The sequence below is a fragment of the Schistocerca gregaria genome, chromosome 2 (assembly GCF_023897955.1).
Source record: "Schistocerca gregaria isolate iqSchGreg1 chromosome 2, iqSchGreg1.2, whole genome shotgun sequence".
NCBI lineage: Eukaryota > Metazoa > Arthropoda > Insecta > Orthoptera > Acrididae > Schistocerca > Schistocerca gregaria.
In genome coordinates this window covers 878,768,145-878,788,455 of record NC_064921.1, presented here as the reverse complement: position 1 = coordinate 878,788,455, position 20,311 = coordinate 878,768,145, and the positions used below count along the sequence as shown (strand labels likewise).

Here is a 20,311-nt window from a genome sequence, read left to right as displayed (position 1 = left end):
AAACCTTCCAGCACCTGACTGAACGTATGCCTGCGAGAGTAGAAGCTGTCATCAAGGCTAAGGGTGGGCCAAAACCATACTGAGTTCCAGCATTACCGATGGAGGGCACCACGAACTTGTAAGTCATTTTCAGCCAGGTGTCCGAATACTTTTGATCACATAGTGTACTTTGCAGTGATATATAAACACTCCGTTATCTTCGTTCATTTCCGTCGAAAACAGTTGCAACAAACTGTATAATAATGCGTGCGACTTCAGAAAATTTCGTATTCGCACGACCACCGTTGAAGAGCCATTCGGGGATGGCGACTGCATCTCTCAACACCATCGAGCACCTGTTCATAATGCACAGCCTGTGGCAGAGTGGAACGAAAATTAGATCGCTGAGAATGGATTGCAAACCTCACTCTTCAAGTGAACTTGAGTGCACGCTGCCCACAGTAAGACACGGGATGGTGAGATATTGGTAGTGCTCCATGCCTGTAAATCCAGCGCAAAGTAGTTCTTAATGCAGAGAAAGTGTCGAGCATTGTAATTTTTTTTACTCTTTCATCGTCAACTAAATCTTTAAATTATTTCTGAATGACGTTGTAATGTCATTGCATAGAAACTTTGCAGTACCCGTCGATTGTGAGACTGTATATCACAACACATACTGAGAATTCTCACCCTTCTCTTCTGTCATTCTCATTGATTTTTAAATGCTCGTGACAATAGATCTCTGGAGTGCCTCTTTCTGTGCAAACAGCCGCTGCACACGTGAACTTCTCCTTTAGTGTGAACAAATAGCGGACAGCAAACATCGATGACATCGCGGTTCCGCCGAACTGAAGAAAGTCGTGCCGACCGAAAAACTCAGCACCACAGTTCTAAATGAAAGATCACGCTGTACCGAGTACTTCCGAGGAGTACAGACGCACGCGCCACGCTCATCGTGCTCGCCTGCAGTTTAGCACGCAGTCACAAACTCTGATGTAGGCCATTATCAGGGCAGGGTACTCTTATGTACGAAATAAATGTTTTTATTTGTTGCGTTGTGAAATTTGTTTTTCTTATACTGGGCGGTCAATATAAAACTGGCCCGGAAAGTACAGGGTGTTTGTAAATGAATATCGGGGTTTTAACGCTTTATAACATCTGTTATATTAAAATTATAGTTATAAATGGTATGTCAAATGAAAGAGCAACTCAAACAGTTTAACCAAGAACCTTATAAGTGTTCAATGTGAGCACCATTTGTCACACGACACACGTCAAGTCTATAGCCGAGTTCTTCCTAAAAGTTGACAGGGCTTGCTTTGCATGGCCTCCACGTCCACCGGACCTAACGCCATGCGATTTTTTCCTTTGGGGCTTCATCAAGGATCGTGTGTACGTGCCTCCGCTACCAGCAGACCTCCCTGAATTAAGAAACCGGATTGAAACAGCTGTTGCTACAATCACTGAAGACACACTTATCAACTCGGCTACAGACCTGATGTGTGCCGTGTGACAAATGGTGCTCACACTGAACATTTATAAGTTTCTAGGTAAAACTGTTTGAGTTGCTCTTTCATTTGACATATCATTTATAACTGTAACTTTAATATAATAAATATTGTAAGTGTTAAAACCCCGATACTCATTTATAAACAACCTGTATTTCAAACACCTCAGACTTTTGTTATCCACCCAAGGTGTGCATGATGTAACTTGGCTTACCTATCTTGAGGCGTGAAAAATATTTTCCGGGCCTGTTGTATTTTGACCATCCTGAACTATGAAGAATGCAACTACAGAGCCAATGTGATTCCGTCACAATGTAGAAAATCCTCATTGTTTATAGAAATGTATGTATACAAGTGTGTTTGTTCGAGCATTGCCCAAACTTGGTACAAATTCAAATGGCTCTGAGTATTATGGGACTTAACTTCTGAGGTCATCAGTCCTCTAGAACATAGAGCTACTTAAACCTAACTAACCTAAGGACATCACACACATCCATGCCAGAGGCGGGATTCGAACCTGCGACCGTAGCGGTAGCGCGGTACCAGACTGTAGCGCCTAGAAAACTTGGTACACAAATAACTTATTATTTGGTATGGAAAGAATACTGTGATGATGAAGACAACTCTAGTGCCCATGGAAATTGGAGAAAACAGGAACGCCTGTAGAAACTGCGTCAAGGTTTTAAACAAAATTAAATTACTACCTGAAAAAAACTGTGAGTCTGATATATTCCAGGTACTTCTAGGAGAAGAGGGTGTTAAGTAATAATAGACATAGCTCTGAAACATATGGAGGATTTTCAGTTAAACTTGGTACACGTATGGCTCACTAACTAGAAAAATCATCGTGTGGTAGATGATGTAAAGACGCCCGACTTAGACCCACAGATATGTAGTGAAGTGATCTAGGTGTGGTGACTCTGCAGCTACGAGCTGGTGGCGTTCCCGATGCTGGGCTGGCGTAACAGCGAGGGCGCCTGGCTGCACCTGCTGGGAGCCGTGACGCGGGGCGCCGTCGACGTCGGGCTCGACAACGTCGTCATCACCAAGGAGCGCGCGCGCGACATGTTCTTCTCCTTCCCGCTCGTCGAGTCCATGTGGGTACCAGCTAAGTATACACCCAGGCTCTATGACAAACTGTCTCCACTAAAATTTAGGCGTCGTTCTGTCCTCCTGTTTATTTACACACCTGGAAATGGAAAAAAGAACACATTGACACCGGTGTGTCAGACCCACTATACTTGCTCCGGACACTGCGAGAGGGCTGTACAAGCAATGATCACACGCACGGCACAGCGGACACACCAGGAACCGCGGTGTTGGCCGTCGAATGGCGCTAGCTGCGCAGCATTTGTGCACCGCCGCCGTCAGTGTCAGCCAGTTTGCCGTGGCATACGGAGCTCCATCGCAGTCTTTAACACTGGTAGCATGCCGCGACAGCGTGGACGTGAACCGTATGTGCAGTTGACGGACTTTGAGCGAGGGCGTATAGTGGGCATGCGGGAGGCCCGGTGGACGTACCGCCGAATTGCTCAACACGTGGGGCGTGAGGTCTCCACAGTACATTGATGTTGTCGGCGAAAGGTCCACGTGCCCGTCGAACTGGGACCGGACCGCAGTGACGCACGGATGCACGCCAAGACCGTAGGATCCTACGCAGTGGCGTAGGGGACCGCACCGCCACTTCCCAGCAAATTAGGGACACTGTTGCTCCTGGGGTATCGGCGAGGACCATTCGCAACCGTCTCCATGAAGCTGGGCTACGGTCCCGCACACCGTTAGGCCGTCTTCCGCTCACGCCCCAACATCCTGCAGCCCGCCTCCAGTGGTGTCGCGACAGGCGTGAATGGAGGGACGAATGGAGACGTGTCGTCTTCAGCGATGAGAGTCGCTTCTGCCTTGGTGCCAGTGATGGTCGTATGCGTGTTTGGCGCCGTGCAGGTGAGCGCCACAATCAGGACTGCATACGACCGAGGCACACAGGGCCAACACCCGGCATCATGGTGTGGGGAGCGATCTCCTACACTGGCCGTACACCTCTGGTGATCGTCGAGGGGACACTGAATAGTGCACGGTACATCCAAACCGTCATCGAACCCATCGTTCTACCATTCCTAGACCGGCAAGGGAACTTGCTGTTCCAACAGGACAATGCACGTCCGCATGTATCCCGTGCCACCCAACGTGCTCTAGAAGGTGTAAGTCAACTACCCTGGCCAGCAAGATCTCCGGATCTGTCCCCCATTGAGCATGTTTGGGACTGGATGAAGCGTCGTCTCACGCGGTCTGCACGTCCAGCACGAACGCTGGTCCAACTGAGGCGCCAGGTGGAAATGGCATGGCAAGCCGTTCCACAGGACTACATCCAGCATCTCTACGATCGTCTCCATGGGAGAATAGCAGCCTGCATTGCTGCGAAAGGTGTATATGCACTGTACTAGTGCCGACATTGTGCATGCTCCGTTGCCTGTGTCTATGTGCCTGTGGTTCTGTCAGTGTGATCATGTGATGTATCTGACCCCAGAAATGTGTCAATAAAGTTTCCCCTTCCTGGGACAATGAATTCACGGTGTTCATATTTCAATTTCCAGGAGTGTATTTAGGCTGACAAGAGAAGGACCTTAAAGCACTCTGCTACATCGCACCAGGAACAACACAGATCATAAAATATTGCAAAAAGACTCTCAGTTCCTATGCGTACGATATTTCAGGTTCAGTCATGTACATCTGACAAGTTATTATGAGAAAACTTGCACTGACGAGGCGAAACATTAAGACCACTCGCTTAATAACTTCGTGGCCCATCTTTTTACCGCTATATGTCACTGATTCTGCATATAATCGAGTCTATAGTTCGTCGGTTGATTTGGGGAGCCATGCGGCACCAGGTGTCTACGCATAAGTCATGTAATTCTCTTAAATAACTGGCCGCCGAATTGTGTACGCGGTGTCGGCGCTCGATAGCGAGCCAAACGGGAACCACCGGATTCACGTTAGGCGAATTTGGTGGCCAAGCCCGTTCATAGGGTCTGCGTAATAGTAAACTGCCCTTTGGCAAAGGCACTTACCTCAGTGCATTTCTCCATTTGCACCGCATATCTTCCCTAGTGTAATCCCCCATTCGTCTTTGCTCGGTCTACGTACTTTTCTTACTACAAGATTGAAAATGGCAGTGGCAGTAGTTGTCAAGAAAGAACGGACTTCAAACAGAGGGCTGTGTGACGAGAGGGAGAGGATGTTGGCAAGAATGAGCTGCAGATAAGTGTTTCGAAAAGATAGCTGACCGAATGTGGACTATTATCTGTTTTTTGAATTTTGAAAGGAATTTAATTTCTCTACTATTTTGAGAAAGATCATTCCAAAATCGGATTCCTGCTACAGAAAATGATTTTGTGAAGATGGCTGTATTGTTTAGTGGTACAGAGCGAATTTCACTTTATTGAAACGACTATTTCTGCTGGTCTTTACAGAGAATATTATAATAATTGAATATAGTTCAGAGGGAGTGCAATGATTGAGAAGACGACAGAGCAAACATAGGGTATGATAGTCTCTATGCTTATCAGTACATAGACAAGATAATTGTTCACAGGCAAGAGTGAAATAGTCGAAATAGCGAACGACTCCAAAGTATTGCACATAAGTATTCAACACCAATTCCAACCGTCATGTGTTCTCATACACAAGTCCTTGAAGAATGTTGTTGCTATTTGGTTTCTATTTATAAGACTGGTTTGATGCAACTCTCTATGCTATTCTATACAGTGCAAGCCTCTTCTTCTCCGAATAACTACTACACCCTACATCCTTTTGAACCTACTTAGAGTACTCAGCTCTTGGTCACCGTCTTCAGTTTTTATCTCCCACATTTCCCTCCAATACTAAATTAGTGATCCCTTGACGTCTCAGAACACGTCCACCAACGGATAGCTTCTTCAAGCCTGCTTGCGCCACATATTCTTTTCTGCGCAACTATATTCAGTACCTCCTCATTAAATACATGGCCAACTCTTCTAATCTTTAACATTATTCTGCAGCACCACATTTCGAAAGCTTCTATTCCTTTTTTATCTGAAATGCTTATCGTCCACGTTTCTCTTCCATACATGGCTACACTTCAGACAAATACCTTCAGAAAAGACTTCCTAACATTTAAAACTGTATTCGATGTAAACAAATTTTTCTTCAGAATTTTTTTCTTGTCATAGCCAGTCTATGTTATACACCCTCTCCACTTCGTCCATGATCAGTTATTTTACCGCCCAAATAGCAGAACGCATCTACTACTTTAAGTGTCTCATTTGCTATGATCAATATCCTTGTTCTGCATTTGTTAATGTTCACCTCGTGTCCTCTTTCCATCACTCTCTCCATTCCATTCAACTGCTCTTCCAGGTCCTTTGCAGTCTCCGAGAGAATTACAATGTCAGCGGTAAAGCTCATAGTTTTTGTTTTTTCTCCCTGGACTTTAATTCCTCTCCCAATTTTTCTTTGATTTCCTTTACTGCTAAAGATTTTCATGTCATTTATAGGCCTTCTTATGGAGCATCATATGTGATGCTCCTCTTCTTTCCCACATCGTATTCTTTCTAGGTAATGCCACCCTCAGCTGAGATTGGCTGCTCCATACTGCCCATCTGTTTATGTAACAGCACGGTTCCTACTCAACACTGTAAGACGTCGGTTTCTAACGTAAGATGTTTCCAGAGTGTGGCAATTAAGGGATAATTTTTCGAAGCCTCGTATTGATAACCCATTGGGACTTGAAATTTGGCTCAAAGGTAATTGCAACCTTCGTCTTTAACTGTGCAAAAACGTGGCGCTCTGCGACATCAGCCTCGGGATCGACGACGCTTCATCCACCAAGGTGATGATGGTTCAAATAACTCTGAAGACTATGGGACTTTACACCTGAGGTCATCGGTCCCCTAAACTTAGAACTACTTAAACCTAACTAACCTAAGGACATCCCACATATCCATGACCGAGGCAGGCTTCGAAACTGCGACCGTAGCAGCAGCGCGGTTCCAGACTGAAGCACCTAGAACCGCTCGGCCACAATGACCGGCGCAAGGTGTTGACTCATGCGAAAATTAGGTCGAGTTCAGAAGTTCATGTGACGTGTGAAGCGGCTTAATGATATCACATTGGTATCAGATTTCACCACAGTGATGGCCAGCGCTTTGTTACACGATGGGAAGGTCGTTACATGTTACCCACATTTCACCACTTCCATTGGTACCTTTGCAGTGGAGGTCAGAAATGCGACACCCAGCGTTAAAATCTCGCTGTTTTGTTATGGGTGGCTGAGGAAAATATTTCAGCGTCGCTCAGAATCGACGCGGAAAGGCCTCAAAGGGTGGCATAAAGGGCGCCAGCGAAACCACCCTTTCCCTTGTAGCGTTGATTCCCAGACACTGAACGGCAGTTCACTATGTTACGAGCAACAGGGCTACGTTCTTGGCCATCTTTGACACCCCCTGACGTTTCATCCCTTCTCTAAGGACATTACGGGTCTGCATCCCCACTGAACGTCATAGAACTTCTTTGAAGTAGAATGCATCGCAATTTTTGCGTTCGTGTACAGGATGGAATCACTAGGGAGCATACAAAGGCGTCCGACGAAATTGAACGTGATCCGAAGCAGCAAACGGTGATTATGCATTATTTCTATCCCTCCTGCGGGTGGTCACGGTGGTGGTGGTAGGTGGGGGGTTGCACGACATTGAAACGTATGTGAATAATACAACAAAGCGTCCCTCCAACACCCCCCAGTTTGGCGACACTCTCCATCGCATCCGCCAACCTTCACTGAGAACTTTAAAAAAGTGCATTTACAGAGACAACATGTGGAGTAGTCCTAGGCACCTGAGGGAAGACAACCGCTTGGCACCCCATATGTTCATGATGCCTGCCTAGAATGACTTTGTACAGGCCGACAGAACAGACAGCGTCTTGATGGACATTAAGATAATTTTGCTGCGGAAGCACTCGCTCTCCCAAATTCTTGGGAGGATCAGCGTCAGGCTGCGAGCAATGAGTATGGTGGACAGGGGGCCCTACGTAAGTAATGCGTGACAAGTTGGGAATTTAGGTTTGACAGGAAGTTTTTTGGACAACCGAAGCAGTTAAGGCGACCAACCCCGTGAAGGAGGAAGTCCAAGTTCGAGTCCCGGTTGGTTCAAATGGGTCTGAGCACTATGGGACTTAACATCTGAGGTCATCAGTCCCGCAAACTTAGAACTACTTAAATCTAACTAACCTAACGACTTCACACACATCTATGCCCGAGGCAGGGTTCGAACCTGCGACCGTACCAGCAGTGCGGTTCCGGACTGAACGGCCTAGAACCGATCCCGGTCCAGCACTCGACACTATTGAATTCATTTCAGTGCCCAAATGCCAGCCAATTTCAGATTTCTACTTAATTTCATCACGTATACGGGGTGGTCCATTGATAGTGACTGGGCCAAATATCTCACGAAATAAGCGTCAAATGAAAAAAATACAAAGAACGAAACTTGTCTAGCTTGAAGGGGGGAACTAGATGGAGCTATGGTTGGCCCACTAGATGGCACTAGCATAGGTCAAACGGATATCAACTGCGTTTTTTTTAAAATAGGAACCCACATTTTTATTACATATTCTTGTAGTACACAAAGAAATATGAATGCTTTAGTTGGACCACTTTTTTCGCATTGTGATAGATGGCACTGTAATAGTCACATACGTACAAGTACGTGGTATCACGTAACATTTCGCCATTGCGGGCGGTATTTGCTTCGTTAAAATGGAACGTTCTCAATTCCGGAAAAAGTCAATATCGTGTTGATGTATGACTATTGTGACCAAAATGCCCAACAGGCGTGTGCTATGTATGCTGCTCGGTTTCTTGGACGATATCATCCAAGCGTCCGGACCGTTCGTCGGATAGTTACATTATTTAAGGAAACAGCAAGTGTTCAGCCACATTTGAAACGTCAGCCACGACCTGCAACAAATGATGATGCCCAAGTAGGTGTTTTAGCTGCTGTCGCGGCTAATACGCACATCAGTAGCAGACAAATTGCGCGAGAATCGGGAATCTCAAAAACGTCGGTGTTGAGAATGCTACATCAACATCGATTGCACCCGTACCATATTTCTATGCACCAGGAATTGCACGGCGACGACTTCGAGCGTCGTGTACAGTTCTGCCACTGGGCACAAGAGAAATTACGGGACGATGACAGATTTTTTGCACGCGTTCTATTTAGCGACGAAGCGTCATTCACCAACAGCGATAACGTAAACCGGCATAATACGCACTATTGGGCAACGGAAAAACCACGATGGCTGCGACAAGTGGAACATGAGGGACCTTAGCGGGTTAATGTATGGTGCGGCATTATGGGAGGAAGGATAATTGGCCCCCATTTTATAGATGGCAATCTAAATGGAGGAGCGTATGCTTATTTCCTACGTAATGTTCTATCGATGTTACTACAAGATGTTTCACTGCATGACAGAATGGCGATGTACTTCCAGCATGATGGATGTGAGGCACATAGCTCGCGTGCGGTTGAGCGGTATTGAATAGCATATTTCAAGACAGGTGGATTGGTCGTCTAAGCACCATACGGTACCATGGACCGCACGTTCACCGGACCTGACGTCCCCGGATTTCTTTCTGTGGGGAAAGTTGAAGGATATTTGCTATCGTGATCCATCGACAACGCCTGACAACATGCGTCAGCGCATTGTCAATGCATGTGCGAACATTACGGAAGGCGAACTACTCGCTGTTGAGAGGAATGGCGTTACACGTATTGCCAAAGGCATTGAGGTTGACGGACACAGTTTTGAGCATTTATTGCATTAATGTGGTATTTACAGGTAATCACGCTGTAACAGAATGCGTTCTCAGAAGTGATAAGTTCACAAACATACATGTATCACACTGGAAGAACCGAAATAAAATGTTCAAACGTACCTACGTTCTGTATTTGAATTTAAAAAAATCTACCTTTTACCAACTGTTCGTCTAAAATTGTGAGGCATATGTTTGTGACTATTACAGCGCCAGCCATCACAAAGCGAAAAAAGTGGTCCAACTAAAACATTCATATTTCTTTACGTACTACACGAATATGTAATAAAAATGTGGTTTCCTGTTTTTAAAACGCAGTTGATATCCGTTTGATCTATGGCAGCGCCATCTAGCGGGCCGACCATAGCGCCATCTGGTTTCCCCTTCAAGCTAGACAAATTTCGTTCTTTGTAGTTTTTTCGTTTGACGCTTATTTGGTGAGATATTTGGCCCGGTCACTATCAATGAACCACCCTGTATGTACGGCTGCAGGACCAAGAACGGTGTATTTTCTTTTGGACATGATCGAAATAAGAGGCACCACACACATGTAAATCTATCCCTTCTGTCTATTTCGCCTGGAAGTGTTCCGAAGCTAGGTCACATTCTGACTGTAATACTAGATGTAATTAATACTTTTTCTCAATTCAATAGCTATTTCTTCTTCTACCGAGTCAACTGACCGTTCCTCCTGTGCACACAGGTCCTTATGTAGTCTGCCCATCTACCTGATCTCTTGTCTGCATTTGATAGTGGCATTCTTTTTGCAGTCCTGATTTTGATGCTCTTGCTTTATATGTAATCGGAAGCTATTTCGACTTTTCCATGTATTGAATCTGTTCCTTTAACTACAGTTTTTATTACTTTACATGTTTCCTATAGCTCCCTGGCACCTCCTGCTGATGTTGCAGGAGGATCCCGACGGAAGTTGGAGTCCTCCCTCGGGCAAGGATGTGTGTGTTTGTCCTTAGGATAATTCAGGTTAAGCAGCGTGTAAGCTTAAGTACTGATGACCTTAGCTGTTAAGTCCCATAAGATTTCACACACATGTGAACATTTTGATTTTTGATGCTGCAGGAAGAACATCTACTTCCGGCGGCCGGAGGGCGGCGCGCTGCGCGACATCTTCCTGGCGCCATTCAGCCCGCGGCTGCTGGCGTGCGTGGCCGCCACTGGCACGGTACTGGCGCTAGCAGCCGCTGCCGCCACCGCCGCTGGCGTGGGCGCCGGCCTCGCGGACCGCCGCTGGGGCGCTGGGGAGGCTTTCGTTTGGAGCATCAGCGTCCTCTGCATGCAAGGTAGCTGGCTGGTTCTTGTCTGCGCGCCGGTCTGGTGAGGTTCTGCACCTGTTTGCTTGTTCTTGTGGGTCATCAGCCATCTCCCATTACAATGTCTTCATCTCTGAGTACCACAAATACCCATAGTCGTCAGTAGACTGTTCAACATTCAGGTCATCCACATGAAACATCCCTGATCATCAAAGGAAATTAAAAACAAACTCCGAGACAAAGATACTTGCAATTTGGAATGTCGTGTCAACTACCCCAGAAAGTTTTGTACAAAAAATTAATATACTTTATAAAATGACTTTTATCTTAATAATATGAATATTTATATATGTGTTTGGAGAGAGAGAGAGATTGATTTTTGATTGAGAGTTTTACTTTAAGTCGCAACTGGTACCTGAATTTTGGTTGCTGCCTCCTTGAATGATGAGCTTCTGCACCAGTTGGTGACGTATTACAATTTGGAGGAAGTTATTGTTCTTTAAGGTTTAAAATACGTCTCTGCTAGTTACGTGGCCGTATTGCGGATAGCTTTGAGCCCAAGTTTTCGTAGCTTTTCATACCTAAATGACCACTGTTGTAAGTAAATAAGATCAAACAGTAATCTGCTTTTCGTGAGAAAAGGAGATTGCTTTGCACACAAACTTCCTGCTACATCTAAACTGGTCGGTGGAGTTCAGCACCATACTATACTACAAGAACATAATCCAATTACTGTAATTATGAGAGGTCGTTACTTATTGAATGAAAACTGTAGAGAATTCATTTCTTTTCCTGTATCTTAGTGAACTTTGTACACTTACAATTCTGTCGATTAATAGACGGCGATGATAACGAAGTTCACAACCTTTTCCAAAAACAAGATATTTCTATTCTTCACTTCCAGAAAATTTGTATACATAAATGTTTGGCGACTCTTACATATACTTTACTCGGTTTTATCACTAAAATAGCAATTTTCATTAAATGTAACAATACGTTCTCAGCGACGGCCTAGCAACACGTCCCCTTTCCAGAAGATACAGATTAACAGTCCTCTTTTTTTTAATAAATCAATTGTTTTTTATTTTTATGTTTTTTTTTGTATAGAGTCCATACACAAATATTCACACCTACTATCGTTGCGGGCATTCCGCGCTAAAGAGTTTCTTGCTGTCCAGCTCCGCTTCACTTCACTTCAAGTACTTTTGAATCACATTTACATTTACGGTATTTACGTGCATTACTGAGCTTCTCAGAATAAAATCAGGTACAAATCAGTTAAAAAAGCAGTGAGGCACACATAACATTACAACTTCTACGTGGCCTCCTTTCGTAACCTGTAAAACGTCGAGACGTTACTCTAGCTCAGCCCATGTGCGCACAAGCATGGATGACGTAGCGGAGGCTATCGGGTCAACAATTCTTTTCGGATATCGTTAAGGTCGCCTACACGCGAGGCACGCACCATGTCTTTCACTTTACTGTACAGGAAGAAATCCAGATGGGTTATATCCGGGGCAATCGCGGTGGCTACTTGGTTGGTCCATTACGTCCTGTCCATCGTTGTGGAAATATTCGATCCAAGACGTCACGAAAGTGTAAACTCGAGTGCGGTGGCACACCATCCCGCTGGAAGTTTTTGGCCTAAGGGGAAGAAGCAAAGGAACAGCAAGTTGCTCAAGGATGTCCAGATAAACGGCTCCCGTTACTGTTTGCTTGATGAAGAAAAATGGTCCATCTATGCTGTCTTTCATCATAAAATAACGTTCCTATGCTCTGCGGTGTACGTAAAGTTTTATTATTCTGGAAACATCCCCCAGGCTGTGGCTAAGACATATCTCCGCAATATCCTTTCTTTCAGGAGTGCTAGTTCTGCAAGGTTCGCAGGAGAGCTTCTTTAAAGTTTGGAAGGTAGAAGACGAGGTACTGGCAGAAGTAAAGCTGTGAGGACGGGGCGTGACTCGTGCTTGGGTAGCTCAGATTTTAGAGCACCTGCCCGCGAAAGGCAAAGGTCCCGAGTTCGAGTCTCGGTCCGCCGGCCGGTGTGGCCGAGCGGTTCTAGGCGCTTCAGTCTCGAACCGAGCGACCGCTAAGGCCGCAGTTTCGAATCCTGCCTCGGGTAAGGACGTGTGTGATGTCCTTAGGTTAGTTAGGTTTAAGTAGTTCTAAGTTCTAGGGGACTGTTGACCTCAGATGTTAAGTCTCATACTGCTCAGAGCCATTTTTCGAGTCTCGGTCCGGCACACAGTTTTAATCTGCCAGGAAGTTTCACGTGTAGCTAATGTTGCATTGTTAGTGGAATCAAGGCATCAAATCTGAAGATCTGTGCTTACCGACAGAATACGCATACAACCTGATCGGTATCGCAAGAGTGTTTGTTACAACGCACAAAACGATAGAAATGTAAAAAATGGTAATAAATTAAAATCTCATTGTAGTTTCACGTAATTTTGAATGTCAGAATATGGTTTGTATGAATTTAGGTCGCAGACCAAAACGTTCGCCAACTCCAAAACGAGCAAAAATTGAAATTTAGCGAATGACTTAATGACTTTGTTGATATCACACGAATATCGTGTAGCAAAGACATAGCAGCCACCTGACAAAATACACACGTGCTGGCTTCTATGTAGAAGACGTTTACTACGCACACAAAAGTTGTTAATTTGGAATGCAGTGATGTTAGTTACCTTTATGATAACCAATAGTAAGCAATGATCAGCAACAATTTATGTAAACTAATAGTATACTAAGCAATGATTAGCAACAATTTATGTAAACTACTAGTATAATGTGTTACGTAACTCATAATAGTGCTGTCTTTTTAAAATATGCTTAATGGTGACAAATAACTGTTTATCATTCTTTACTTAATATTTTGTGAAAGACTGTATCTTATATGATTCCGTAATAACTCTCATTCATGGTAACAACTATTTTTCGGTACTAATGTTACGCAGGAATACACAGATGTCATTTACAAAATGAAACATAAAATTACACAACTACACAACTGTTTGTAAGAAGTGACACACTCAGAAGCAATTGTCTGCAACACGCCACTATAAGAGTTTGCTTAGAACAGTGAGACCATAACAAGTGATTCAAATGGCAGAGACGTGGCGTGCACTTATGCCCAGCAGCGCACACTTTCGTGTGACCGGACAGGTCGGTGTTACGCAAAGCTCAGCCGGTGTGAGGCCGTCACCCAAAGAGGAAATGTGTAAACAGGTGTCACTATACCTCACTGCATCATCATAGGGCGGGACACCAGCATATTAGTGTGTTCAAATGGGGCAGATTGCTTGGTCTTCGGGAGGTGGGTCTGTCCTTCCGTGACATTGAAGCTTGTACAGGGCACGCTGCTGCAACAGTGAGGCATATATCAATATACCTCCCCACATCATCATAGGGCGGCACACCAGCATGTGAGTGCATTCAAATGGGGCAGAATGCTTGATCTTTGGGAGGTGGGTCTGTCCTTCCGTGACATTCAAGCTTGTACAGGGCACGTTGCTGCAACAGAGAGGCATATATGGAACCAGCTGGGAGAAGAGGGCCGTACACAGTGCCGACAGTGTACTGGAGGATGGAAAGTGACCACAGCACTAGATGACCGCCATCGTGTCCACTTGGCTGTAACTAATAGAACAGCCTCATCCACAGTGTTGGAGCACTGCAATGGGTGTGGTCTTATCTGTGTCGACGGTCCGACGCTGTCTTCTGCAGGCTGGACTGGTGTCACGCATGCCATTGCGTCGGCTTACATTGACCAAACAACTCCAACGCCGCAGAATGCAACTGGCACATGGACGACACACGGGTATGCTGAGTGGGAAAATGTAGTGTTTTCTGACGAGTGCCGCTTCAACTTGTCCTACAGTGATGCCGTATACACATTCGACACCGCCGCGCCATGGTAAACGCAGTCGGGCAGTCTGTATTGTTGAGAGGCATAGCGGACAAACGTCAAATGTTTTGGTGCGCCATTGCCTGTAACACACGACCTCGCCTCCTACGTCTCGAGGGCAATCTGAACAGCTACCGCTCCATACTTAACAACCATATACAACCGTTTGCTCGACAAATGATCCGTACCCGAAGACTGGAAAGTTGCACAGGTCACACCAACATTCAAGAAAGGTAGTATTTTTATTTATTTATTTATTTAACCTGATCAGATTAAGGCCATCAGGCCTTCTCTTACATCGGACCAGTGTTCCACACATGCAGCATTCCACACATCAGAGTTACATCATGACCATAGTTTAAATGAGAATATTAGCTTACTCTAGTGGCAATATGAATAAAGAAATAGTGACTAAGACCTAATAAAGTAAATGCGGCAGTATTTTTACAACAGGTGCTATACATACGGATTAGGATAAAAGCAATAATAATAACAGTAAAAAAAATAATGATAAACATGACTAAGACCTAATATAGTAAATTCTGGCAGTATTTTTACAACAGGTGCTGTACGTACAGATTATGATAAAAGCAATAATAATAACAGTAAAAAAACCAAATAATAATGACAAACATGAGAAGGATTGGCAATAATAATGAAGGTTTGTGCAGATGTACAAAATATCTTGGTGTTTAAAGTAGATGTTTACTAGTATAGCGTGTTTTGGGGAATGAAGATTTAAGGAGGGGGAAAGAGGGAAGTAACGAGGTGAAGTGCATTCATGTACAGAGGAAGGCATTACTGTTGCTTAAGTAGATACGTCATTAACTGTTTTTTGAAGCTGGACATGTTTTTAAGTTCTCTAACATAACGAGGGATGTTATTCCAGAGTCGGGTTCCCGCTACTGTAAAGGACTTGGAGAAGGTGACTGAGCGATGCAGTGGAACGGAGAGGATTTTATTATAATGAGAACGTGTGTTTCTGTCATGTTGTTTCGACATGAGCGTTAGGGACGAGGAGAGATATGAGGGACAGTGTACATTTATAAGGCAGTAGATGAGACAGAGTGTATGGAAATCTCTGCGTTTGTCTGCACGCAGCCAGGACAATTTCGCATATGCTGGTGAAATGTGATCAAAAAGTCGAACGTCACAGATATATCGGACGCAGGCATTCATGACCAGTTATAGACGTCGGGAATTTTCCTGAGAGAGGCCTTGTAGGATAATATCGCTGTAGTCAATGATTGGGAGTATAACCGTTTGTACTAATTTCTTTTTCAGATCGAAAGGGAAGACTTTTTTATATTTCTGTAGGACATGAAGGGATGCTGATGCTTTTTTGCACACTGCAGTTATGTGCTCTGTCCAATTTAGATTTTCATCTATTATTACTCCCAAACTCTTTGCTGAGCGAGAGAAGTTAATATTTGTTCCATTTAGGATTAGAGGTGGTGCGGATTCCCGATGTTTTGGGCTAATGAGCTTAGAGTGACCAACAAGTACCGCTTGGGTTTTAGATGGGTTTAGTTTTAAACCTATGCCCATTTTGACAGTGCATCGAGGTCAGTATTGAAATATTCAATAGCTTTCTTGAGATTGCTTGGTTTCGCACTTAGATACAACTGAAGGTCATCAGCATACATATGGTATTTGCAATAGGTCAGAACCGATGACACATCATTGACATACAGAGAGAAGAGCATAGGACCTAATACTGAGCCTTGGGGAACGCCTGACACTACCTGCCGCCATTGTGATTTTATATTCCCAGATAGGACGCGTTGCTGACGAGACGTCATGTATGAGCGAAACCATTGCACTACACTTGGTGAGAAATTTAGACCGCTAAGTTTGGCCAGTAAGATGTCGAAGTAGACAGTATCAAATGCTTTGCTGAAATCTAAGAAGCAAATGATGGTCGCTTCTTGTCTGTCCATGGCAAGTTTCAGCTCATTTGTCACCTTTATCAGAGCAGATGTTGTGCTTCGATGTTTACGGAAAACTGATTGGTATTCGTCTAGTAGGTTGTTAGTAGTTAGGTAGGTGGTGAGCTGGTCATGAACTATATATTCTAAGGCCTTTGATAGTGCAGGAAGAAGGCAGATGGGGCGGTAGTCAGAGGGTGCTGTGACGATGTCCTTTTTAGGCAGTGGCTTAATTTGTCCCAGTTTCCAGGCCTCAGGGAGAACACTTGTGATTAATGAATCGTTGAAAATGTCTGTTATAGAGGGCAGTAGTTGGTCAATAATAAGTTTTACCATCTGGATAGTGATACCATCATGTCCAGTAGATGCTGATCTAATCCGCATTATGGCTTTCTTGACAGTACTGCAAGTGACGTGCTGTAGATAAAATTTTTCTTTGTTACAGTCGTTCGACCCCATGAAGTAATCAATGATTCTCTGTTTTTTTTTTGCGGTTCAATTTTGGTTGTAGGTAATGTGACGAATCGGTTTAGTTCTTCAGCTGGGACCATGTGATTTTCTGCAATTTTTATTTTGCCTAAACCGAGACTACGAAGATTTTTCCACAGGATAGCTGGTCTACATCTATTGTCAGCTAATGTACGGGCATGTCTGAGCTTAGCGTTTCTCACCGCTTGACTGACTTTGTTTCGTTTCTGCTTGTATACAGCATGATTTTCAGGTGTTGGGTGTATCTTGTATGCTCGATGTGCAGCATCTCTGAGATTCATGAGTTGTTTCAGTTCATCAGTCAGCCAGGGTACAGGTTGCCTCTTTACTTTTCTGGTCTTTATAGGAGCATGTTTGACATATAGTTGAGTAATTATGTTAGTGAAATCCTGGAGTTTGTCGTTTATGTCCATGAGGGGAGTAGAGGTCATCCCCCAGACTATTTCTTGTGCCTCAGTTTCGAGTTCAGGCAAATTTAAGTGTTTGAGGTCTCGGCCTATAGACAGTTTTTGTTTCTTTCTAGGGCATTCTAGTGAATACGTCATGGAAATGATGTCATGGGCAGACATGCCAGGCGCAGATATTTGAGAGGTGCAGATTATTCTGTTTGGAGATTTCGTTGCGAATATACAGGGTGTTTCAAAAATGACCGGTATATTTGAAACGGCAATACAAACTAAACGAGCAGTGATAGAAGTACACCTTTTGTTGCAATATGCTTGGGACAACAGTACATTTTCAGGCAGACAAACTTTCGAAATTACAGTAGTTACAATTGTCAACAACAGATGGCGCTGCGGTCTGGGAAACTCTATAGTACGATATTTTCCACATATCCACCATGCATAGCAATAATATGGCGTAGTCTCTGAATGAAATTACCCGAAATCTTTGACAACGTGTCTGGCGGAATGGCTTCATATGCAGAAGAGATGTACTGCTTCAGCTGTTCAATTGTTTCTGGATTCTGGCGGTACACCTGGTCTTTCAAGTGTCCCCACAGAAAGAAGTCACAGGGGCTCATGTCTGGCGAATAGGGAGGCCAATCCACGCCGCCTCCTGTATGTTTCGGATAGCCCAAAGCAATCACACGATCATCGAAATATTCATACAGAAAATTAAAGACGTCGGTCGTACGATGTGGCCGGGCACCATCTTGCATAAACCACGAGGTGTTCGCAGTGTCGTCTAAGGCAGTTTGTCCCGCCACAAATTCACGAAGAATGTCCAGATAGCGTGATGCAGTAATCGTTTCGGATCTGAAAAATGGGCATATGATTCCTTTGGAGGAAATGGCGGCCCAGACCAGTACTTTTTGAGGATGCAGGGACGATGGGACTGCAACATGAGGCTTTTCGGTTCCCCATATGCGCCAGTTCTGTTTATTGACGAAAACGTCCAGGTAAAAATAAGCTTCGTCAGTAAACCAAATGCTGCCCACATGCATATCGCCGTCATCAATCCTGTGCACTATATCGTTAGCGAATGTCTCCTGCAGCAATGGTAGCGGCGCTGAGGGTTTGCCGCGTTTGAATTTTGTATGGATAGAGGTGTAAACTCTGGCGCATGAGACGATACGTGGACGTTGACGTCATTTGGACCGCAGCTGCAACATGGCGAATGGAAACCCGAGGCCGCTGTTGGATCACCTGCTGCACTAGCTGCGCGTTGCCCTCTGTGGTTGCCGTACGCGGTCGCCCTACCTTTCCAGCACGTTCATCCATCATGTTCCCAGTCCATTGAAATTTTTCAAACAGATCCTTTATTGTATCGCTTTTCGGTCCTTTGGTTACATTAAACCTCCGTTGAAAACTTCGTCTTGTTGCAACAACACTGTGTTCTAGGCGGTGGAATTCCAACACCAGAAAAATCCTCTGTTCTAAGGAATAAACCATGTTGTCCACAGCACACTTGCACATTGTGAATAGCACACGCTTACAGCAGAAAGACGACGTACAGAATGGCGCACCCACAGACTGCGTTGTCTTCTATATCTTTCACATCACTTGCAGCGCCATCTGTTGTTGAAAATTGTAACTACTGTAATTTCGAAAGTTTGTCCGCCTGAAAATGTACTGTTGTCCCAAGCATATTGCAACGAACGGTGTATTTGTATCGCTGCTCGTTTAGTTTTTATTGCCGTTACAAATATACCGGTCATTTTTGAAACACCCTGTATCTATGAAAGTGTGACTGGTAGTCGTGTGATGAGTAGGTGCCAGATGAAGTAGCGTCATATTTGAGGAAGAAAGCATCCTCTTAAATTTCCCAGTGGAAGGACTATTGCACAGAAAATTAATGTTAGTGTCACCTGCTATAATTACATGTACATATGACGATTCGAGACTAGAGAGGGCAGTTTCGAAGCAGGCGAACCCACCTACTTTAGGAGGTTTGTAAAGGACGCATATTAAGCACTTTCTATCAAGTGATTTGATCTCTGTGAACATATATTCCACTTGTTTATCTACGTTGTTATCGGATGTGTGTAGTACTGTAGGTGACAAATCAGAGCGTATGTACGCCCCTACTCCGCCCCCTCGTCTGTTGGATCTGTCGTGCCTGAGAAAGATATAGCCATCTAGGTTTATGGAAGTTGTAGGAATGCTTGGTTTGAGCAAAGTCTCTGACAAAAGTATTACGTGTATATCAAGAGTTTGAAATACATATTTGAACTCGTCGAAGTGAGCTGGCAGAGACTGGACATTTGCATGTGCAATATGCAGCTTGGTGCGTTCGGGTGTTGATTGCCCGAGGAGGCTGCCGACCGATGTTTGCGGGTCGTGGTTGGCGGTGACAAGAGGGTCTGGCATGATGAATGCGGAAGGCGTGTGAAGGAGGGGGGTGAGGGAGTGTCCTCCCAGTTCTGTGCAGTGAAAGCGGCCGGGAGGGGGAGGGGTAGGTCCCCGGGGAGGCAACGGGATCTGCGGCCAAGGTCAGCGAGGTCTGCAACGGTTCTGGAAGCAGCCGTGGGCTGGCAGGGGAAGGAATTTGGCTAAACACAACCGGAGTAATCTGCACGTAATGGTAGAGTGTGATATTAATTTCACTTATGAGGATTACAACTAAAGTATGATGGTGGGTTGCTAATTACGCATGGAAGTGAGACTACCTTATGTAATAATTAACAAAATTACATGAGAAAAACAATTAAAGATGAAAATAGTTATGTGGGGTAACGAAAAGTTGATATTACAAATAATAACAAAATTACACGAGAAAAAACAATTAGAGATAAAAAAATAGTTATGTAGAGAAACCAATAATTTGATAATACATTAGTTAAGATATAGTTGACAGTGTAAACAGTATAAACATATAGGTTAGTGGCAGGAAGATTATACATGATTTAGCTTCTAAAGCACAGGCTTTCAAGCTCA

At 44.4% G+C, this 20,311-nt stretch overlaps 1 protein-coding gene across 1 annotated transcript in view; it reads left to right on the top strand.

Annotated features, from left to right (window-relative positions):
* LOC126336037 (glutamate receptor ionotropic, delta-1-like) overlaps positions 1 to 20,311 on the top strand; it is a 113,092-nt gene that overhangs the window by 68,476 nt on the left and 24,305 nt on the right. Inside the window, exons 7-8 of the mRNA XM_049999517.1 lie at positions 2,414 to 2,584; positions 10,414 to 10,634. Of these exons, the coding sequence (XP_049855474.1) occupies positions 2,414 to 2,584; positions 10,414 to 10,634 (392 nt within the window). The remainder of the gene's footprint in view (positions 1 to 2,413; positions 2,585 to 10,413; positions 10,635 to 20,311) is intronic.